The following is a 24,657-nucleotide window of genomic DNA, read 5'->3' on the forward strand; positions in this document are numbered from 1 at the left end:
CCAAAATCCCTGAGCACCGGGCTTCCTGCGCTTCCTGCCGTGGTGTGAGCGCTCGGCACCGCTCATCCGTGATGGCAACCGACCCGTGGGCCGAGCCGTCCAGAGATGCAGCATGTCAGGGTCGGCTCACCTCGGTCACCTGCTGCCTGTCCAGGTGGAACACCTGCCCGGAGCTGGTGGCAGCAATCTCCTCGTAGGCCAGGTAGCCAGGATGAGTACGGTCCCCACAGTCCCCCGTCAGCACAAAGACCACCTAGAAGAGAGACAGGCAGCCTGGCTCATGGCTCCTCTGCCACCTTCTACAGGTATGAGTAGCAAGGCCAGAACCAGGGAGGAGTGACCTGGAGAAAGCCCCTTCCTCTCTCTGGGCTCAGGCGATGCATCTGTAAAATGGGAATGATAGGAGTTCCCGCCCCGTGGGGGTCAGGACTGATGCAGGTCACATGTTCACCACAGGGCCAGGAATACAGTAGGTGCTCAAAAAATGGGAGCCGCTATCAAATCTACGAGGAAGGGAATGGAAACCTACTCTGCTCCAAGTGGCCCCTGGAGGCCGCAGAGCTACAAGAACCTTGGAGAACCCGAGTTTGTTCCAGAGGGGAGAGCAGAGAGGCGTCCCAGCCCTTGAGGTCTTTCCCAAGGATTCCAGTGGGCGGGCCCTCCTTCCTTCCCTGCACACATCTCCTTCCCAACCCCTCTCTGTGAAAGCAAGAAGCAAAAACCCCAGCACGTCTTCCAGACCCTTAGACAAGGCAGAGGCGACGCCAGGAGGAAGACGGATTGCCTGGGCTCTGACGGGGTGTGAAGGGAGCAGGGCGGTGTGGTCTTTATCAAAAATGGGTCTCGCCAGGGAGGCCTGCGGCCTGGCAGACGGGGCAGGAGCATGAGAACACACTTGGACTTCACAGCCCAGCTCAGTCAGTGGGCTGGTCGGCACTCCTGGCGGAGGCTGAACCCAGAAAAGCAGCAGCTCAGCTCTCCGGCGGGGGGTTGGGGGGGGGTGGAGGGAGGGAGGGGGGCTTGGGGCGGCCCTCGGAGACCCCAGCTTCCCCAGCACCCCCTCGTGGTGGCTCACCCGTGACTGTTTAAGCTGCAGCAGCTGCAGCACCTCGTCCTTCTTGTGGTAGTCCTTGGCGCGGGCGTCCGAGAAAACGTAGATGAAGGAGCCGGGGTTGGCGACCTCCACGGCAGCCTTGATGGCCCCCATGCTCATCTCTGGGCAGTCCCCGCCTCCCTGCAGGACAGGGCGGGTCAGCGGCTGCCGCCCACCTCCTCGCCGTGGGGACCACCCAGGGAGGTGGGGGTCCCCTCCAGTGGCCTCTGTCCTGCCCATCCAGGGTCAGGCCAGGGCCCCAGCCACTCCCTTCCCTGAGACACAGTGTAGCATCCAATCCGCTTCATCTCTCATTCATTCACTCATTCATTCATTCCTTCATTCACTCACTCATTCCTTCATTCACTCATTCACTCACCCATGCCCGAGCGACGCGGTCCCTCCCACAGAGTCTGGATGGGAGGCAGACTTTACATTAACAAGCACAGCACAGGCATTTAGGTTACCATTGTGAGGAGTGCTACCAGTGCGATAGGAGGGATGGGAGCCACGGGACATCGAACAGATACGCCAGAGAAGCCACGTGTTAGCCAAGGCTTGGAGGATACGGGGTAGAGGGGTCGCCAGGAGAAGGAGAGGTGAGGGGTGGGCAGAGGAAAGCATTCAAAGCCGCCTCCTCAGATCCTCTCTGTGACCCGCCCTGGAACCGATTCCACATAAACACACAGCCCTCGCCTCCCCGCCCACCGGCCAGGAGCTCTCTGCCCCCAGGTTCGCACACCCAGCACCGGAAGCAGGGTGTGCACGTGGTGACTTCAGGAAACGCTTCTCTCTTTGGTTCACTCATCCCTTCCGTGTGCCGGGCCCTGTTCTGGGCCCTGGGGGACTTGGCGGTGAGCTAGACCGATCCGTGGGACCCCTGCCTGCAGGAAGCTGGGTGGGGGAGACGTATGCTGAACCAGGGTGCACAGTGTGGCCCAAAAGCCGAGGAGGCCATGGGACATCTGACCCAGTCTCGGGCCAGGTTTTTGGGGGTCTGAATTGACCCCTCTTGAATCCTCCCTCAGTTGCCACATACCCCCTCCTTCCAAGCCTGCATCCATGCAGTAAATAATGACTACCTTCTACATGCCAGGCTCAGGGACTCCTGTAGGTACTTGGTTCACCGAATAAAGGAAGGAACCCCCCAAAGTACAAAATCTGCAGGACCCCCAAGCTGGGGGGGAGCCCCAGGCAGAGTTGGGAGGCAGGTCATAGCGGTCGCAGGAAGCACCACCTTGGCCCCCAGGTGGGGCAAAGACCTTGGCCTCTGGCAGGGACGGGGCAGAAGGACACAGAGGGCCAGCAGCCAGGGGCGGGGCGGCCTACCTGCACGTAGAGTTCTCTCAGCTCCCTCTGAAACACCGCTGGGTCGGCCGTGAGGGTCACCGGGCCAATATCTGCAGGGAAGAGAGAGAGGACCAGGTGACTTTGGACCCCCAGAAGCATAGCCCCCGTGGGCTGAGGCACCAACTGCGTCACCATCAGAGGGGAGAGGAGCTGAGGCCTGGACCTCAGAGACCTCCACAAATGGGGAAGTGGTAGGGGAGCAGCTCCCAGGGCTGCCAGGGTCAGATCTGGAAGGGAGGTCAGGCCACTTGGCCCTCTGCCCACTCCAAACTGGACCCAGAGCTCCAGGGGAGCAGAGAGATGGAGCAGGGGGCAAACCTCCAGTCCCGCCCCCAGACCCACAGTTCCCTATCTTTCGTGACTATGACTCCTCTAGAAACCTCCCCTCTACCAGCCCACCCAGCCCCCGCATCAGCGGGAAGGGAATTCTGGGAAGACAAAGAAACAGAGAATTGAGCAAATCAAGTTTTGGACCACAGAGCAACTGGCCAACAGCAGACTGACCCACAGAAGCTAAACCTTCCAGAAACTGCATCCATATATTAGCTCACTTGAAAAGAGCGGGATTAATTACAAGGGCTGTGATCCCAAATGTTGGCAAGGATGTGGAGTAACTGAAACTTTCACGCACTGCCGGTGGGAATGCAAAAATGGTTTAGCCGCTTTGGAAAACAAACGGAAGTTTCTACAAAGTTAAACGTGCACCTGCCACAGGATCCAGTCCTTCCACTCCTAGGTATTTACCCAAGACAAATGAAAACATACGTCCACACCAAGACTTGTACTCCAATGTTCATAGCAGCTGTTTTCACAATAGCCCAGAACTGGAAACAAGCCAGCTGTCCATAACTGGTGAATGAATAAACAAACTGAGGTACATTCGTATAATCAAATACCACTCAGCCAGAAAACGGAACGAGCTACCAATACAGGCAACCAGATGGATGAATCTCGCAGACATCATCCTGCACGAAAGAAGCCAGACACAGAAGGGCACCTACTATACAGTTCCATTTACAGAAAGCTCTGGAACTGGCAGAATCAATCAAAGGTGAAAAAACTCAGAACGGAGATTGTCTGTGGGATAGGGAGATCCAAGGAACTGTCTGGGAAGGCAGAAACGCTCTATATTGTGATGGGAATGTGGGTTCCACAGGTGTATCCGTTTGTCAAAAGTGTAAAGCAAAGATTTGCCCATTTCAATGTATGTTAATTTTACCTCACAGAAAAAGAAACGTAAAAAATGATCATCGTTGAGTGGGGGAGTGGAGGGTGGGAGGAGATACAGATGAAACAAGAATGGCAGATTTTTTTGAATATTTGGTGATGCTGGGCGAGGGGGATATAAGGATTCATTATACTATTCTGCTTACTTTGTATATGCTTGAAATTTTCCCTAATAAATAGTTTTTTATTCAAGAGCGTCATTGAAAGCCACAGCTAACATAAGACAAAGCTACCAGTGCACTGAGAACACGGCCAGAATTCCAACTCGCCATGTGGACATGTGCACAGTGCGGGTTTTGCAAGATGATGTGGACATCGGATTTCTTCAGGAAATATTTCATTTGAGTCCTTGGTGAACTCTAGTAATGGACTATTTTTAGTTCAAAAATTCTATATTCCAGTCACTCTAAGAAAAATTCCCATACTTGGCAACTCGTCAACAGACCTAGGCCTTCTTAGAAAAGGAAGCACATGGAATTATCCGGCATTCATCCACCATTACCAAGGGAGGGTCTGGACAACCAGCTCCTCTGCTATATACTTTCAGAATCACCACCTGGAGGACCCTGACTCTCTGCTCTGTATTTATTCCCACATCCAACGGCCCCTTCCGCACCTGCTCTGGCCTTTACCAAGCCTTCTCCACTGGCTTCCTCCTGAACTCTGCAGTGACTAATTCAGCCAAACCCTCACCTTTGACGTCAGGCAGAGCTGACTGGAATCCTGGCTCCACCCTCCACCAGTCGTGCGGCTTCTCAGAGCTTTCTTCACCGTCCCAAGCCTCAGTTTCCCCATCTGTAAAATGATGCATTTCTCCTAGCTGAGAACCATCATTGTGAGAATCCATTAATTCAGGGAAGGAAACACCTCGCTTGGGTTAGAGCAAAGGCTCAGCAAGCAGGAGCTGGCCCTGCTGATCTGAACGTACAATGCTTTTTTTTTTTTTTTCTTTTCTTTTTTTAAATTTTATTGAAGTATAGTTGATTTACAATGTTGTATTAATTTCTGCTTTACAGCAAAGTGATTCAGTTAAACATATATATATTCTTTTCCATTATGGTTTATCACAGGATATTGAATAGCGTTCCCTGGGCTATACAGTAGGTCCTTCTTGTTTATCCATCCTATATATACTAGTTTGCACCGGCTAATCCCAAACTCCCAGTCCTTCCCTCTCTCATCCCTCCTCCCCTTTGGCAACCACAAGTCTGTTCTCTATGTCTGTGAGTCTGTTTCTGTTTCGTAGATAGGTTCATTTGTGTCATATTTTAGATTCCACATATAAGTGGTATTACATGGTATTTGTCTTTCTCTTTCTGACTTACTTCACTTAGTATGATAATCTCTAGGTCCATCCATGCTGCTACACATGGTATTATTTCATTCTATTTTATGGCCGAGTAGTATTCCATTGTATATATAAATATATATCACATCTTCTTTATCCTGTTGTTGGACATTGAGGTTGTCTGTTGATGGACATTTAGGTTGTTTCCATATCTTGGCTATTATGAATAGTGCTGCTATGAACATAGGGGTGCGTGTATCTTTTTGAATTATAGTTTTGTCCCGGTATATGCCCAGGAGTGGGATTGCTGGATCATATGGTAGTTCTATTTTTAGTTTTTTGAGGAACTTCCATACTGTTTTCCATAATGGTTGCACCAATTTACATTCCCACTAACAGTGTAGGAGGGTTCCCTTTTCTTCACACCCCCTCCAGCATTTGTTATTTGTAGACTTTAATGATGGCCATTCTGGCCGGTTGAACACACAATTGCTGGGCAATCTCACACAAGGCAGACAGGCAAAGACAGTCTTTTGCTCCAATGAGGTCCTCAAATTCTAGTTTGACTGAGGAGAGTAATAATTTTACTCAACGTTGGTTATTTCTTTATTACATAATAATATACATTCATTAAAAAATATATAACATTAATGATTCTGACATTTCCTAAGCACTTACTATGTACCAGCCTATGTGCTGAGATGCTTCCTGTGTATTAGCTCACTGAATCCTCCCTCCCACCTGTTAAGTCCAACTCTTACCCACATATTACAGAGGAGAAATGAAAGCCCAGAGAGGCTAGGTAACTTGCCCAAAGACACACAGTCAGTAAGCAGCAGAGCTAGAATATTAGCTTAGGTCTGTACAACTCCAGAATCTGAGCTCTTCTTTTTCTTTTTTTAATTAATTAATTTTGGCTGCATTGGGTCTTTGTTGCTGCGCGTGGGCTTTCTCTAGTTGCAAAAAGCGGGCTTCTCATTGTTGTGGCTTCTCTTGTTGTGGAGCACGGGCTCTAGGCACACAGGCCTCAGTAACTGTGGCACGCAGGCTCAGTAGTTGTGGTGCACGGGCTTAGTTGTTCCGCGGCATGGGGGATCTTCCCGGACCAGGGCTTGAACCTGCATCCCCTGCACTGGCGGGTGGATTCTTAACCACTGAGCCACCAGGGAAGTCCCAGAATCTGAGCTCTTGACAACTGCTCTCTGTGAACTGTACATAGAAATTCCTCACATGCAGAAAAAGAAGGGAATTCTACCAACCAGAAATACTCTTATTTTTATATATAACCTTCAAAACTTTCATGCATATTTGTAAATCTTATATAAGTGCACACTATTTGAAGCAGAATTTCTATTTAAGTATAAATAACATACTATTTTTAATTTGACTCTTTTCACTGAACAACACATTGTAAGCGTCCTTCCAGAAGGTCAAATACTCAGTTCAAAATAATTTTTAATGGCTACAAAGTATTTCCTTTGTATAAATGTCCAATAGTGGTCTTGACCATAGTGTTTTGTTTCCAATTTTTATAATGATCAACGTTATTAAGAACATCTTTATATCCGCTACATTCAAGCACTAGTTCCATTGTTTCCTTGGGATACACGCCCATAAGCAGAATTGCTGGGCCAAAGGTAAGGGCATTTGTAAAGACTTTGGATGCAAATTCAGTAACCTCATTACTGTCCTCATCCCCAGACGTTCTTGCCTCTGACCCATCTACCTGTCGTTGCCAGAGAAGCCGCCCTTGGGGCCAGTTTTGCCCACATCACCCCTGCTCAAAAATCGACAGCAACTTCTCCTTGCCTGGAAACTGAGAGAAGCCTCTGCGGTACCCAGTTCTGAATCTGGATGGTCCTGCCCTCTCCCATCACAATCTATCACAGGTGTCAGACTACCCAACCGTTCCCAAGGCTGGACCAGCGCTAGGCTGACCACATTCTCTCCCATTCACAGCAACATGAGAAAAATTAAGTTGGTAAAGTGGGTTATCATAAATTAAATGTGCTCCAATTGGAAGGACCACCCTTTATTCTTCAGTGCATCTGCTTCCTGCTTGGGGAGCTGATGATCGCTCAGAACAGTAACAGCCAGAGGGAGTTGATTCTCTTCATGGTTCTACGGGCTTTCTCTAGTTGTGAAGAGCGGGCTTCACAAGTTAAAATGTTATGTGTATGGTGTTACAATTTTTGTGTACGGTGTTAAAATGTCAGTCACCTATGTCAGCTCCCTCTGGGCATTTTGCAACCCTCCTTTTCTTTTCTTTTAGCTTTTAAAAAAAATGACTCTATTGGGTTGAGAAACCCAAAATGAGCAGCCCTGTGGTGGAAGGTGGGGAGAATGCCAGACATAGCATCTAAGGTCTGACCTTCCATTGCCAAAGCCGTTCTGACATATTTTGTGCTTTGAGAGGGAGGAAGATTCTTCTGGGAAATTGCCCAATTCCAACTCCCGCACACCTCTCAGCAATGCTCCTCAACAGTTACCGCCTCATGCAACCTCCTGGGATCCCAAGCACTGGGCCAGCACATGCTGAGGACTAGGGATTGTCTGCAAACACAGGACGCAGGAAATTCCAGAAGCCCTGGAGAAGCCCCTGGGCTGGAGGTCCCTGGAAAGGACTTTAAGAACTCTGTCTTAGTTTCCTATTACTGCTGTGACAGATTACTACAGACTCAGTGTCATTTTTTTTTAATAAATTTATTTATTTTTGGCTGTGTTGGGTCTTTGTTGCTGCACGCAGGCTTTCTCTAGCTGCGGCAAGCGGGGGCTACTCTTCGTTGCAGTGCGCGTGCTTCTCATTGCAGTGGCTTCTCTTGTTGTGGAGCACGGGCTCTAGGCGCACGGGCTTCAGTAGTTATGGCACGAGGGCTCAGTAGTTGTGGCTCGCAGGCTCTAGAGCACAGGCTCAGTAGTTGTGGCGCATGGGCTTATTTGCTCCACGGCATGTGGGATCTTCCCGGACCAGGGCTTGAACCCGTGTCCCCTGCAGATTCTTAACCACTGCGCCACCAGGGAAGTCCCCAGACTCAGTGTCTTAAAACAACACACATTCATTTCCGGAGGTCAGAAGCCCTAAAATAAAGGTCTCGGCAGGGCTGTGTTCCTTCCAGAGGCTCGAGCGGAGAATCCATTTCTTTGTCTTTTCCAGCTTTTGGAAGCTTCCTTCATTCCTCGATCCTGGTCCTTTTCCTCCATCTTCAAAGCCAGTAATGTAGCATCTTTAAATATCTCCCTCTCCCTCTGCCTCTGTCATCACATCTCCTTCTCTAATTCTGACCCTCCTGCCTCCCTCTTAAAAGGACACTTGTGATCACAATGGGCCCAAGTAGACAATCCAGGATCATCTCTCCATCTCAAGATTCCTAACTTAATCACTTCTGCGAAGTCCTTTTTGCCATGTCAAGTATGAGATTTACAGGTTCTCTGGACATCTGCGGGGGTGGGGGGGCATTTTCCTACCTTCATAGCCTCCACCATCCTGTCTCCTTCAAGAATGGGCTTAGACCCCTATGTTCATAGCAGCACTATTCACAATAGCCAAGACATGGAAACAACCTAAATGTCCATCGACAGAGGAATGGATAAAGATGTGGTGCATATATACAATGGAATACTACTCAGCCATAAAAAAGAATGAAATAATGCCATTTGCAGTAACATGGATGGACCTAGAGATTATCATACTAAGTGAAGCAAGTCAGAAAGAGAAATACCATATGCTATACTTATATCTGAAATCTAAAATACAAGACAAATGAACTTATCCGTGAAACGGAAACAGATGCACAGACATAGAGAACAGACTTGTGGTTGCAGGGGGCAGGGGGAGGGAAGGATTGGGAGTTTGGGATTAGCAGATGCCAACTATTATATACAGAATGGATAAAACACAAGGTCCTACACACACACACACACACACACACACACACACACACACGAATCACTTGCTGTATCAAAGAAATTAACACAACATCATAAATCAACCATACTTCAATAAAATAAATTTTTTAAAAAAGAATGGGCATCTTTTCATGTGCCTCTTAGCCACCTGTATGTCTTCTTTGGAAAAATGTCTATTTACGTCTTCTGCCCATTTTGTGATTGGGTTGTTTGTTTTGATATTAAGCTGCATGAGTTGTTTATAAATTTTGGAGACTAATCCCTTGTCAGTCACATCATTTGAAAATATTTTCTCCCATTCTGTGGGTTGTCTTTCTGTTTTGTTTATGGTTTCCTTTGCTGTGCAAAAGCTTTTGAGTTTAATTAAGTCCCATTTGTTCATTTTTGTTTTTATTTCCATTACTCTGGGAGACGGATCAAAAAAGATATTGCTGCATTTATTATATCAGAGAGTATTCTGCCTATGTTTTCCTCTAAGAGTTTTATACTGTCCAGTCTCACATTTAGGTCTTTAATCCATTTTGAGTTTTTTTTGTGTGTATGGTGTTAAAGAATGTTCTAATTTCATTTTTTTTTACATGTAGCTGTCCAGTTTTCCCAGCACCATTTATTGAAGAGGCTGTCTTTCCTCCATCGTATAGTCTTGCCTCCTTTGTCGTAGATTAATTGACCGGGATGGACCTAGACATTGTCATACTAAGTGAAGTAAGTCAGACAGAGAAAGAGAAATATCGTATGATCTCGCTTATACACGGAATCCAAAAAAAAATGATACAAATGAGCTTATTTACAAAACAGAAACAGACTCACAGACTTAGAGAGCAAACTTATGGTTTCCAGGGGGGAAGGGTGGAAGGAGGGATAGTTAGGGAGATTGGGATTGATATGTACACGCTGTTATATTTTAAATGGATAACCAACAAGGACATACTTTATAGCACAGTAAACTCTGCTCAATATTCTGTAACAACCTAATTGGGAAAAGAATTTGAAAAAGAATAGATACATGTATAACTGAATCACTTTGTTGTACACCTGAAACTAACACAACATTGTTAATCAACTGTACTCCAATATAAAATAAAAAGTAAAAAAAAAAAAAAAAAGGAATGCGCTTGGGGAAAAAAATGATTTGACTACAAACCTATGTGCCAAACATAACAATGTTGAGAATGAAGAGATCCGAAGAGCCCCACCTTTAAAAAGATGGGGAAACTGAGGCCAGAGAGGGGAAGAGAGTCCTTCAAGGTCAGATGGGAAGATCTGGCAGTAGAGTTGATCAGCTACATCACACCAACAGTGACCCCTTCTCTTGTTCATCGTCACAGAACTCCTGCCCACCTCAGCGCCTGGCACATGGTAAGTGCTTAATAAATACTGTTCAAATGAGTAAATGAATAACATTTATTTACTCATAACAAATACTGTTTGAGTATACTGTTTGAGCAGCTCCAAGTCAGGACCCTTTATCTTTTTTTTTTTTAATTTTTATTTATTTATTTTTGGCTGCATGGGGTCTTTTGTTGCTGCACGCAGGCTTTCTCTAGTTGTGGTGAGCGGGGCTGCTCTTCGTTGCGGTGCAAGGGCCCCTCATTGCGGTGGCTTCTCTTGTTGCGGAGCATGGGCTCTAGGTGCGTGGACTTCACTAGTTGTGGCACACAGGCTTAGCTGCTCCGCAGCATGTGGGATCTTCCCGGACCGGGGCTCGGACCTGTGTCCCCTGCATTGGCAGGAGGATTCTTAACCACTGCGCCACCAGGTAAGTCCAGGACCCTTTATCTTTATATCCTGTGCCCAGCACAATGCCAGGCATACAATCAACACCCAGCAAATATTCCTGAATGCCAAGCCTGCCTGATCCCCAGGCGCTCCCACCACAGCACGCTACTGCCCATCACTCAGAGAAACAGATCCAAAATGAGGCAGAAAACCAAATGTGGTTATTTGGGGCATGCAGAGGGGTTGGCCGTATTAAGGGAGACCTGGCCAGATGGACAAAAGTGTTTGTGATTCCTCTTGAGTTACAGGGCAGGGCATTTTAAAAGCTCTGCCCCAAGCTCTGAACAAAGAAGGCTCTCAGGGGAGAGCACACTTACATACACAGACGCACTGATGTGCAAAAACTAGTCTGATTTCTTCCTTTTACTGAACAGATAATCCCCAAACCAGCTCTGGGTGCTGGTTGCTACTGACCAGTCCCATCATTCCAGGGCTGGACCAGCTTTCAAGATGCCCAGACGGGGCTGGGAGCACGGAGGTCTTCTCTCCATCTGTCTTTCTTGCTGCCCGACTGTCCACCTGCCCACCCATCCATCTACAGCTCCAGGCAGTGAGACAGAGATAGATGCCTTCTTGTCGTTAATTAATGCTGGTCCACGGCTTCATTTGTCATTCCTGGGACCTACCGCACCATCATCACTCATCATGCCAAAGCTCCCCAGGACAGGGTGTTTTCAGCAGGGTAACCATTTCAAGACCTGTCTTCCGGCAGGACAGAGTGAAGTACCAGGACAGGGCAGGACACCTGACATGTCCCCATGTGAGTTTGCCCACTGAGAGGGGTTCCTTGAGCCGCTGTCCATCTCCCTCCTTCACCCGGTCCAGGAAGGACTGGATCTGGATAAAAAGCCCTTCTTAGCATGATGTTGGTGTGGATGATGATGGTGACGATGCTGCTGATGCTGATGGTGATGGTGATGGTGATGGTGATGGTGATGCTGCTGCTGCTGCTGATGGTGATGGTGATGGTGATGCTGATGCTGATGCTGATGATGGTGATGATGATGCTGATGATGGTGATGATGATGCTGATGCTGATGATGGTGATGATGATGATGATGCTGATGGTGATGATGATGATGGTGGTGGTGGAGGTAGACGTGGGTGATGATGCTAACAGCAGCTTCAATGCATCGAGTACTTACTATTCTACAGTGTTTAGCTCAGTCCTATTAACAGCTCCCTGTTAGAACTGAGGATGCCAAGACCTTGCTGAAGGTCATATACAGCTAGCAAGTGGTAGTCAATAACTGTACTAGTTTCCTGTGGTCACCGTAATAAAATATCACAAACCCGGTGGCTTTAAACAATGGAAATACATTCTCTCAGAGTCCTGGAGGCTAGAAGTCCAAAATCAAGGTGTCAGCACCCCATGCTTTCTCTGAAGGCTCTTGGGGAGAATCTGCTCCATGCCTCCTTCCTCTTCACTTCTCGTGATACTAGCAATCCTTGACTTGTAAATACACCATGACTCCAATCCTTCTCCCTGTGCCTCTTCTCTCCTTATAAGGACACCAGTCCCATTGGATTAAGGGCTCACTCCACTTCAGTATGACCTCATCTTAACTAATTACATCTTCAATTACCCTATTTCCAAAAAAGGTCACATTCTGAAGCTCTCGGAAGGACAGGAATTCTGTGACGACACTGTTCAATCTAGAATAATGTCCAAGTCCACATATTTGGCTCCAAAGCCTGTTCTATTTGCCACTGGCTATACTGCCTCCAAAAATGAGGGTGATGATGATGATGACAGCTACCATTGTTTTAATTTTTTTTTTTTTTTTTTTGCGTTACGCGGGCCTCTCACTGTTGTGGCCTCTCCCGTTGCGGAGCACAGGCTCCGGACGCGCAGGCTCAGCGGCTGTGGCTCACGGGCCCAGCCTCTCCGCGGCATGTGGGATCTTCCCGGACCAGGGCACGAACCCGTGTCACCTGCATCGGCAGGCGGACTCTCAACCACTGCGCCACCAGGGAAGCCCCGTTTTAATATTTATTAAGCACCAGATTCTGTTCTATGCACTTGACATACATTCACTGAGAAAAACGTTACAGAAACCTATGAAGTCTCCTATTTACCATCTCCATTTTATAGGTGAGAATTTGAGGGCTAGCGAGGTAGAGCAAACTGCCCAAGGTCTTACAATGAGGAAGCATCAGAGACAGGATTCAAACCTGGGTCCGTCTGACCCCAGATCCAAGCTCTCAACCATGCAGGAAGCTGCAGACATATGGCCCTTGTTCCCCAGCCCCTTGTCCCTGTTCCTGGAGGGGGCGGGAGGTTGGTGACTGAAGGTGGGCACCTGCCTAACAGCTGGGCAGATGCGGCGTGGGTTCCCTCTGAGCAGGGCTTGCCAGGTGCAGGGATGATTAAACCCATGACCTTGTCTCCACTTGTGCTGCCCTTGAGCATATGAGCCCCAGAAGCCTGGCCCAGAACCACCTCTCCATAGGGAAATATTTTCCACTTGATAAGACGAGAGGGTGGAGCCTCTAGGACGTATGAGGGTCACGCACAGGAAGAACCACCCGGCCCTTCACGTGGGTGATCCTCCAGTCCGTCACCCAGTCTGTGTGTCCCAGTGGTCACAGTCACAGCCAGGCGCCAGAGAGCCAGTCTCAGAAAGACCTCACGTCCAGGACTCTTCCCCGAACCTGCCTTTCCCACCTCCTTGAAAGCAGGGCTTGAACCCTGGGGCCACTCTGGGTGTGCACATACCCCCTCCTCCCGCTGCAGGGGCCCCAAGCAGGGTCTCACCATCTGCCACCATTGTGGGCAAATTGTGTCCCCTCTCCGGGACTCAGTCCTCCCGTTTCTTTTCTTTTCTTTTTTTTTTTAATAAACATTTTTTTAATAGCAGAACATACTTTATTATTTTTTTTAATTTATTTGTTTATTTTTATTTTGGGCTGCTTTGGGTGTTTGTTGCAGCGCGGGCTTTATCTCTCAAGCTGCAGCGAGCGGGGGCTACTCTTCATTGCGGTGCGCGGGCTTCTCACTTCGGTGGCTTCTCTTGCTGCAGAGCACGGGCTCAGTAGTTATGGCTCGCAGGCTCTAGAGAACAGGCTCAGTAGTTGTGGAGCATGGGTTTAGTTGCTCCACAACATGTGGGATCTTCCCGGACCAGGGATCGAACCCGTGTCCCCTGCATTGGCAGGCAGATTCTTAACCACTGCGCCACTAGGAAAGTCCCTAAAACCACCTCTTCCCTGGGGAAAGTTGACAGCACACCTGGCGACCCAGAGAAGATGCTCAAACTCACTCTCTATCAGACATACGCAAATTAAAACAGGTTACCATTTCTTACCTATCAAATTAGCAAAAAAGGGAAGAGTGACGTCCCCATATGCCAGCAAGTGTTTGGGAAAAAAGCAGCCTCACACTCTCTTGGTAGGAGGGTTAGATGGTACAGCATTTCTGGAGGACGGTTTGCTGATACCAATTAAAATTTTTTAAATGTTCATATGCTTTAACAATGAACCAGTTGCAATTCTGAGAATCTATCCTATAGCTATGTTGTGGTTTTTTAATATTTATTTATTTTGGCTGCACCGGGTCTTTGTTGCGGCATGCGGGATCTTTAGTTGCGGCATGCGAACTCTTAGTTGCGGCATGCATGCAGGATCTAATTCCTCGACCAGGGATCGAGCCCGGGCCCCCTGCATTGGGAGCACAGAGTCTTACCCACTGGGAACACCAGGGAAGTCCCGTTCCTATAGATACGTTTTTGCAAATGTGTGTGTATATTGTAAGGAAACTGAAAGCAAACTATTTTTCATAATGTGGGAGTGGCTGGATAAATCGAGGTAAGATAAATTAAGATCCCTCCTGTAACACCTTCTGTAGTCATTAAAACAATGCAGGGGATCGATATTTCCTAACATAAAAAAGAGATCCATGATATAGCATGTGGGGGAGAAAAAACAAGTTGCAAAACAGTTTGCATAGTATAATCCCGTCTTTTATATAATAAAAAAACTAAGTGTATATATGTATACAAGTGAATGACACGCACACACGGTCTGGAAGCACACAAAATGATTAAAAGTGTTTGCATCTCTTGAGAGTCGTGTTATTAGAACATTTAACAAGCATGTATTAAATTTATAATTTTTTGAGGAAACTTAATAATTTCAGTTATTCACTGAAAGAGCTAAGCCCTGGTGCCAAATTTGACAAAGAGCACAAAGGAAGAATATCATTTACTGATCATACATATTGAAATAAATGGAAAACTCCTAAAGGAGACACTGGCAAACAGGATCCAGCTGTATATTAAAGAATAATCCGGGCTTCCCTGGTGGCGCAGTGGTTGAGAGTCCACCTGCCGATGCAGGGGACACGGGTTTGTGACCCGGTCCGGAAAGATCCCACATGCCGCGGAGCGGCTGGGCCCGTGAGCCATGGCCGATGAGCCTGCGCTTCCGGAGCCTGTGCTCCGCAACGGGAGAGGCCACAACAGTGAGAGGCCCACGTACTGCAAAAAAAAAAAAAAAAAAGAATAATCCACAATGACTGAGTAGGGCTTATGCAAGGAATGTGGAAATGGTTTAACATGAAGGAATCACATCCAGAGGTCAACAGGAGAAAGATCTTACAAATATCTCAACAAAGCCAGAAAGTCACTGGCTAAAATTCAGCACCATTCCCATTTGGGATTTTTGTTTTGGGGGTGTTTTTTGCTACCTTTAGAAAATTAAGAATGAAAGTATCTTCCTTCACCTGATGAAGAAAACCTCAAACCAAGAACCAGTATCATACAATGATATACAATCAGAAGCAAGACAAGACCGACTTCAGCTACCACCATTACTTAACACTGTGCTAAATACCACAAAACATTCCAAACAAGCAAAAAATTTGATTGGAAAAGAGGAGACAATATTACAATTTGGACAGGCTGTGATTGTCAACCTAGAAAACTCCAGACATTACCCCCCAAAAAATTAGAACTAGTTTCTTTACAAAGTCTTCAGGAAGGAAGTTGGAAACAAAATAAATATATGAAAATAAATTACTTTCCAACATACTAACAATACTCATTTGCAAAAAAGGTAATGAAAAAAATTCCTGGTCAAAATAGTCATACAAAACCCAAAATATTTAGAAATGATCTTAAAAAGAAATGGGTAGAACCTATAAGGAAAAAAAAAACCTATAAGTTTTTTACAAAAGGAAATAAATATGTAAAAAAAAAAAAAAGGAAGTGGTCTCTTAGAGGAAAACAATGAAATTTTTTTAAATGATAATTCTTCCCCAAATCAAGATTTAACACAATTCTGAGCAAATTCACAGTAGGAATTTCTTTTTTGGAAGTTGACTACGTTTTCTACTTTTCATCTGAAAAGAAAACATGTTCAAGAATATTTTGAAAATGGAGAAGAATAAAAAGAACATGAAGAAGCTGCAGGGCTAAGTAACTCTGGAAATGAGTTGCGTCTATAAGACTAAAGGCAAAAGAACTGTACTCTAGTGAACAAAGTTGTTTTCCATGGGGTGCAAGTTAGCAATGCTAAAACCACTATAAATGTGGACTAGAACTGAAAATTAAGTAAATGACGAGTGAGTGGGGAAGGGTGAGGGCCAGGTTAGTCACTGTCAGAGTGGGAGGTTATAGATAAGCAAGAATAGGAGGCTGGAAGGATCCACGTGGTAATCAATGAGAGCTGGAGACATCAGAATGAACTCATGTTCAGCTTAATACAGATACAGACAGTTAAACAGAGAAATATTTATAGATATGGGTATACACAAAGGTTACATATACAACATGTATCTCCTTGCTCTGTCAGCTAAAGATGCAGAAGCGGTGACACCCCAGTAGCAACAAGCACACCTAGCACTCAGATGCTGGTGTCTAATACCATTTTTCAATCAACGGAACCAGGGCCCCTTGGAGAAATTACTAATTCTAGGACTGGGGAAGGAAATACATAAGATGAGTCTGAAATATCCTGTAGTGCCAGAAAGTAAGAAAGTGCTTTAAAAAAATTCACAATAGGGGTATGTCAAAGGCACACAGACTGTGTCTGCCAAAGAGCTCCCAATGACTGAAGTTGGAAGATTCTGAGCAACAAAATAAAGCAGTATTGGATTATAACCCAAGGTATAAAACTATGACTCCATGCTGATATATATAAATGATTGAATAAACAAATAAATGGAAAAGAATCAACTCTCATGCAGAAGATTTCCAAACAATTGATGTAAATACCCCATGTTCAAGGAGGTGGATCACAACTCCCTAGTTCTTAAGTGTGGGCTGCGTGTAAGTGACTTTCTTCCAAAGAGGACAGTACAGAAAAGGAGAAAGAAAAGAGTACGCTTACAGTGAAGACACCTGACAACCTCAGTCAGGTGATCAAGGTCAGCATCAGCAGTGATAAGTCATAATGAGGGCATGTACCCTGGACATGATATGATGAGAATGGCATTGTTCCTCTGTGGTCTTCTTCCCATTACCCTGTCTAACCGGAGAAAAGCAACCGGCAAATCATGACTGAGGGACAAAACATCTGGGCAATACTTGTCAGAACTGTCCAGGTCATCAAAAACAAAGTCTGAAAAGCCATCACAACCCAAAGAAGCCTTAAGGGACATGACAACTAAATGGGATCCTGAATGGGCTCCTGGAACAAATGTTAGGGGAAAATTGAGGAAGTCTGAATAAAGAACGGACTTTAGGACTTCCCTGGTGGCGCAGTGGTTAAGAATCCACCTGCCAGGCTTCCCTGGTGGCGCAGTGGTTGGGAGTCCGCCTGCCGGTGCGGGGGGGCGCGGGTTCGTGCCCCGGTCCGGGGGGATCCCACGTGCCACGGAGCGGCTGGGCCCGTGGGCCATGGCCGCTGGGCCTGCGCGTCTGGAGCCTGTGCTCCGCGGCGGGAGAGGCCGCAGCGGTGAGAGGCCCGCGTACCGGAAAAAAAAAAAAAAAAAGAATCCACCTGCCAATGCAGGGGACACGGGTTCAAGCCCTTGTCTGGGAAGATCCCACATGCCGCGGAGCAACTAAGCCCGTCTACCACAACTACTGAGCCTGCGCTCTAGAGCCCGTGAGCCACAACTACTGAAGCCTGCGCGCCTAGAGCCCGTGCTCTGCAACAAGAGCAGCCACCGCAATGAGAAGCTCGCGCACCACAACGAAGAGTAGACCCAGCTCGCCACAACTAGAGACAATGCCCACGCGCAGCAGCGAAGACCCAATGCAGCCAAAAAAAAAAAAAAAAAAAAAGTAATGGACTTTAGTTAATAATAACCCATGGGGACTTCCCTGGCGGTCCAGTGGTTAAGACTTCACCTTCCGATGCCGGGGGTGCGGGTTCGATCCCTGGTCGGGATCCCTAAGATCCCACATGCCTCGAGGTCAAAAAACCAAAACATAAAACAGAAGCAATATTGTAACAAATTCAATAAAGACTTTAAAATTGGTCCATATCAAAAAAAAATCTTAAAAAAAACCCCAACATATCAGTACGGGTTTGTTAATTGTGATAAATGTACCATTGTAATATAAGATGTTAATAAAAGGGAAAACTGGGTGTTGGGTATACGGGAACTTCTTTGCAATAATTCTGTAAATTTAAAACTGTTTTAGGGCTTCCTCGGTGGCGCAGTGGTTGAGAATCCGCCTGCCAATGCAGGGGACATGGGTTCGAGCCCTGGTCTGAGAAGATCCCACATGCCGCGGAGCAACTAAGCCCGTGCACCACAACTACTGAGCCTGCGCTCTGGAGCCCGCGAGCCACAGCTACTGAAGCCCACGTGCCACAACTACTGAAGCCTGTGTGCCTAGAGCCTGTGCTCTGCAACAAGAGCAGCCCCTGCTCGCTGCAACTAGAGAAAGCCTGCGCACAGCAGTGAAGACCCAACGCAGCCAAAGATAAATATATTATAAAAAAAAACCTGTTCTCATTAAAAGTTTATTAAAATTTTAAAGCTGTCAACCAATGAAAAGATAAAGAAGATACAGCTTATATACACAATGGAATACTATTCAGTCACGAGAAAGAAGGAAATCCTGCTGCTTGGGACAACTTGGATGGACCTTGAGGGCATTATGCTAAGTGAAATGAGTCAGACAGAGAAAGACAAATACTGTATGATCTCATTTATATGTGGAATCTAAAAAAAAAAAAAAAAAAGTGAAACTCAGAGAAACAGAGAGTAGAGTGGTGGTTTCCAGGAATAAGGGAGTGGGAGACATGGGGAGATGTTAGTCACAGGGTACAAACTTACAGTTATCAGATGACTAAGTTCTTGGAATCGAATGTACAGCATAGTAATTATCACTAATAATACTGTATTATGTACTTGAATATTGCCAAGAAAGTAGATCCTAAATGTTCTCACCACAAAAAAAGAAATGGTAATTATGTGACATGATGGCGGCGTTAGCTAACTGCTATGGTGGTAATCATTTTGCAATATATAAATGTATCAAATCAATACATTGGACATCTTAAACTAACCCAATATTATGTGTCAATTATATTTCAATAAGGCTGGGGGTAAATTATTTTTTTAAGAATAGGAGGAAGGATTTACCCTATTCTAAAGCCAAATAATTAATGTTAATTAATGTTAATTAATGTTAATGTTAATTAATAATTAACAATGTGCTGCTGGAACAAGAACTGTCATACAATGGGACAGAATGGAAAGCCCAGGTAAATTAATAGATATAAAGTAATTTTGGATAAAGGCAGGATCTAAATGAATGAAAAAGAAAGGATTATTTGATAAAATGTAACTGTACCATCAATTATCCTGTTCTGGAAGAATTACATCAAATTGTTTTTAATACCAGTGCCAATTTTTTTTTTAATTCCAGGTTAAAAAATTAAATATGAAGAGAAAAAAAAGAAAACGAATGAAAAAACCTAGAACATGTACCTAACTGATTTTGTGATAGAAAAAAATCTGAGAATGAAAGTGAAGAAATTACAAAGGGAAAAAGGCAATAGATTTTGCTACATAAACATTTAAAACTTCAGAACATCACGAATCACAAATATTAAAAGACAAACGACTAGGAAATGCTAACCACATAACAAAAAACAACTAATATCATCAATATAAAGTCCCCATACTGACTGATAAGAAAACCACTAAAAACCCCGAATGGAAAAATGAGTAAAGGAACTGACAATTTACAAAAGAAGAAATTCACACACAGAAACATCTAGTAAACACTTGAGAACTTACTGAACCTCACTAGCAATGAAAATAAGAAGATATCATTTTCCATCTTTTGAATTAGGAAAAAAAATGTTATCCTAATCCCTAGGGTTGGGGGCAGCTGCTCTGAAACAGTCCCCTCAAATGCCTCTGATAGAAGTTTAAAACTCCCAAAACATTGGAAAACAATTTGAAGGTCTGCCTACCCACTCAGTGTGTTTGTAATGACCTAGGAATTCCACTTCCAAAATCTTAATCCAATGAAAAAACCAAAGATGCAGACAAAGATTTACACACCAGAGTGCTTTTTGCAACATTTTAATAGAGAAAAACCGAAAACAACCTAAATTTCAGCCAAAATAAAACGATTAGCAAAAGTCTAACTTTGCAGTTTGGGAACATCCCACTTTTTTTTCATTTAAAAACTTTTAAAAATATTTCCAAAGCACAGGTTCTGGTTTATCTCCAAGCATGTGCAGTCCAGAACCACTGAAACTTGCCCTGCAAAGCGTGGTCTTTGGGGTTGAAGGTAGGGGGTTCCTTTAAGAAGGCCCTCCCAGGACGCAGCCCTGGGGGGGCCTGAACTGTCAGCGAAAACCCCTGACTCTCAGCTCCTCTTCCACCAAAGGGAATTCCATTGGTTGATTCAAAAGACAGTCTAACCTAAACCACAGATCCAATCCCTGCTCAGAAGCCCACAGTGGCTGCTCGCAGCCCATAGAAGGAAATCTAAGTGCTCCGTCCTCAGTTCCACAGTCACGGCCGGGACCAATCTCACCTCTCCCCGCGTTCCCATTTCACCCCTCCTACGCCCTGGCTCCACACTCACACACACCTGCCCCTACATGTCAGCCGCCACCCAGCGAGTTCCACGTGCTCAGGGAGACCTCTGTCCCACTGCATCCCTGGCACCTAGCACTGACAAATGGTCCAAAGCTGCTAAGTGTCCCTTCATCTTCTTCAAGTCCTGCTCCAGTGATGCTTCCTCAGAGAGCCTTTGGTGGGTCCTTTCCCTTGCGAGCTGATAGTCAGGAGCCGTCAGGGGTGACACCTTCCACCCTCTGCCTGGCTTGTCGCCAGCAGACTGCCGGCTCCTGGGTGTGAACCCTGCCCCCTTCACACTGGAAGCCTCACAAGATCGGGCACACAGCAGAGGCTCAATAAACGCTGAGGTCCCCCTCCACTGGACCTGGGGGGTCTGTAGGGAGTATGGTTTGGGTAGCAGGGGCGGGGAGAAGGATGGGATTTTTTTGTTTCATAGAAGATGGAGTGAAGGCTGGAGAGTCATGCACGCGCTCAGCGCCCAGAGAGGAGAGGTTGGGGATGGCACGAGGGCTTCATGAAGACGATGGCCAGAGAGGGGGCAGTGAGGACACTATGGGTCCCGGGACGCTATGTCTGGTTCCAACAGGCTGCTCTCCTGCCCTACAACTGCAGCCAAGCATTTTAGAGACAAATATGGGTTATGAATCAGAAATTACATCAGCCTGGCAGGTGGCCTTGCGTAAGCCCCATCCATGTCCTGAGCCTCAGTTTCTCCAATTGTAAGAGAAGCGTTGGATTAAATGATCCCAAGCTCTCTCAATGCAATACCTTTGGAAGCCCAAGAACGACCCAGAAAGGGAGTGAGAAAGTTAGGGGGGTAGAGGGTGAACTGCGTCAGAGCTGAAACCCCCAGGACACACCTCACACCCCACGTCTTCACAAGTCCACCAGCCTTGCTGCCCCCTGGCCCCCAGATGGGAGCTGTCCTTCTGATGTTCCCAGGAAACGTTTTCTAGACCCCTGACTTCTGTGCTTTGAGCTGCAGAGCCCTACAGAGCCCAGAACTCCTGGAAGCAGAGGGACTCCACACTCAGCCTAAGGGCTGCATGGGATTATGTACACCGACTGCGGCCCATTTTTCAAATTTCTGTAATGATGCTGTGATTAATAAAGAAAAATTCTTCTAAAAGGGCTTACTAGCTCATACAGCCTTGGGCCATTGTGTATTTTTTCAGCACAAGAACACTTTGCAGAGCAATTCTGCAAGGAATCTGACATTTTTATTTTATTTTTTGGCTTTATAAAGCTATCCTTACTAGATAGAGAGGTGACTAATAGAGAGAAACGTGATAAAACAGAGTAAAATTAATCACAGGATCTGGGTGGTGGGCAGACAGGTGTTTATGTATTTCCCACCCACCCCCATTTTGCTGTAAGTCTGAAGTTTTTCATTAAAAATGTTGGAGAAAAAGCAGTCCTGCCACTCAGAAAGTGGGAAGTCTAAGCACGCTCCACAGCTGTTTTCCCTGAAACTCCCCACAGTGGGGTCTCCCAGGGATCTTTTCAAGGACATGCCCCTAACATCTAGCTGAAAGATAGGGGGCTGCAGGCCAGGAGGTGCTGTCTGCAGGGTAGAAGGTGTTAGGTGGGGGCACCTGGCAGTGAGGATACTGCGGGTAGAGGCGACGCGGCTGCTGTTTTTCTCGCGAGAACAGGTGAGGGGCAAGACGCGAAGCTCTCCCGCCTGGGTGGCTCTTCCGGCCCCCGAAGCCCACGACGGGAGCGAATTTGAAGAACGAATAAAGGCAAATCCGCAAACCTTGCGGAGGCTCATGCGCGCCAGGCCCTGTACACGAAGGACCCATTTCAATATCTCAGCAAGTTTGGGAGGCAGTTATCGCCCCGTTTCCTAAAGGGGGAAGGTGCGGCTCCGGAAGGTGAGGTCACTTGCTGAAGTCGCAGAGCCAGGAGGTGGCTGCGGGGCATTTGAACGCAGTGCCCCCGCCTCTCCGTCACTGGCCTGACGACGCAAGCTGGGAGACGCGGGAGAAGGGGAGAGCAGGTTCCCAGGGAAAGGACCCGGCGGCTGCAAGGCCTGCCCCAGGTGCCGGCCTCGGGCAGAGTGAAGGCGTCGAGAAGGCGCCCCCACCGGGCCGCGGTGCAGCCTGCAGGCGTCCAGTGCGCCCGGGGCGCCATGCGGGCGGGTGAGCGCACCGCGCCAGGGCACCGGGCCACGGGCGCGGCGGACGCCGGGGGCTCGGGGGGTCGCTACCTGGATCACGGAAGGGCACCAGCGCGTAGTTGCCGATGACCTGGCTGCCACGGCTCAGGCTGTGCTCCAGAATGCGCGAGGCGCCGTGCATCACCTGCATCAGGTCGTCCCACATGGAGCCGGTAACGTCTAAGACGATGGCCAGGGTGGCATCCCCCGTGGTAGGGGGCAGCGCCGTCCCGGGCTCGCCGGCCACCGCCGCTGCTGCCGAGACCGCCAGCAGCAGCCGCAGGAGCGGCGCCCGGGGCATCTTTGCTGAGCGCGGCCGAGGGGCTGCGGCTGCCGCGGTGGAGGCTCGCGGGGCCTTGAGAGCGCGACCGCCCTGGTGCACCCAGCGGCCGCCCGACGCACGGCTGCAGCGCGGCGCCTCGCTCCGTCGGACCGCGGCCGGTGCGCGCGGGACGTGGGTTTGCGGCGGGGTCCCCCTGCCGGGAGACCGAGGCGGTCTTAGAGCCCACCCCGTTCAGGGTCACGGGCCCCGCCTCCTCCGCTCCCCTCACTGTGACTCAAACTTTCCCGGCCCCGCTGCTCGCCAGTCCAGACCCGAGGTTAGGGGAGGACGCGGGGCAGACGGCAGAAGGGAGCTGGGCCCTCGGCCAAAGCCGCAAGGGATGGGGACGCACGGGAGGCCCTGGACACCTGCGCCTCCCGCCGACCGCGCGCCTCGCTGCGGGGGCTGGAGAGGGAGGGGGAAAGACGCTGCCCCTGCCCTGGAGGGCTGCCCACGGGCCCTGGCTTTTGTGGCTCCCTCCACCCAGCCCCCTAAAAACCGACCCCCCAATACACACACACACACACACACACACACACACACACACACAGTAACTCCCTTTCTTTCCTCAGGAGTCTGTGCTTCCCAGTTATTGTCTCTTACTGTTATTATAATCAAGCAATGGAAGTTGAGCAGCTACTATGTGCTAAGCGCTTTCACATAGTTATTATTTCCTCGAGTGCTCGCTGCAACCCTAGAGGGAGGCACTAACGCTAAACCCATTTTACAGATGAGCAGACTGAAGCCCAGTCATTAGCCCAAAGTCACTCAGCTCTCAAGTAGTAGAGAGTCGATTAGAAGCCAGCTCTAGAAAGTTTCCGAAGCCCCTGGGCTCTGCTGCCTCTTCGAAGTGTTATCAGACATTGTCTAAGGTCATCTGATGACTCCAGAGGATGGGGGATGCCACTCTGCCCACCTGCCTCGCTAGGTCCCCTGGATCCCATGTGAGGGTTCTGGGACACATGTGAGGTGCTAATGGTGCTGCCTGGGTGCCTATAGCCGTCCCCTCCCAGACATTGCTCCCTCCCACCACCTGGAGAGGGTCGGGCACCCCACCACTGCCCAGCTCAGCCTGTGCTCTCATAGCTTATTTCTGCGTCTCTCTCCCTACCAGCCTAGCAGCCCCTTGAGGGCAGGGCTGCATCTTGTTTCCCCCAGTCAGCCTCCAGTTCCCCAGCCCAGTCCCTGGCACGTGGTGGGGACTCACTCAATATTGACTGAATAAATAAAGAAGAGACAGCTTTCGTGGGCCTGCCTGGTTTTGAGAAACGCGGGAGGGAGCCCAGCTTGGTCCTCTCACTTTTCAGTCCCTCCCCCGAGAAGATCATCCTCTCAGGACAGGGACAGGCAGCCCCATGGACATGGCTGAAAGTTCTGGGTCTGTATGGGGGGCGGGGGCGGGTGGATTTCTCCAGCCCCTCCCTTCCAGAGCCCTCAACCAGGAGGAAGCGCCCCCCACCCACCCACCTCCTGCCCATAACTTCTCCTTCCCCCTCCATCTCAGCTCAGACCCCGCCTCTGAGGTCACTTT

At 47.9% G+C, this 24,657-nt stretch overlaps 1 protein-coding gene across 5 annotated transcripts in view; it reads right to left on the reverse strand.

Moving 5' to 3' along the window:
- Positions 1-23,162, reverse strand: part of HMCN2 (hemicentin 2) — a 150,618-nt gene extending 127,456 nt beyond the window's left edge. For all 5 annotated transcript variants that reach the window (XM_060154067.1, XM_060154065.1, XM_060154066.1 and 2 more), the window contains exons 1-4: positions 22,856-23,162; positions 2,423-2,493; positions 1,076-1,234; positions 131-253 (exon numbers count right to left, since the gene is read on the reverse strand). In XM_060154067.1, the coding sequence (XP_060010050.1) occupies positions 131-253; positions 1,076-1,234; positions 2,423-2,493; positions 22,856-23,105 (603 nt within the window). In that variant the 5' untranslated portion in view covers positions 23,106-23,162. The remainder of the gene's footprint in view (positions 1-130; positions 254-1,075; positions 1,235-2,422; positions 2,494-22,855) is intronic.
- Between the last annotated feature and the right edge of the window lie 1,495 nt (positions 23,163-24,657).

The sequence above is a fragment of the Lagenorhynchus albirostris genome, chromosome 7, assembly GCF_949774975.1.
Source record: "Lagenorhynchus albirostris chromosome 7, mLagAlb1.1, whole genome shotgun sequence".
NCBI lineage: Eukaryota > Metazoa > Chordata > Mammalia > Artiodactyla > Delphinidae > Lagenorhynchus > Lagenorhynchus albirostris.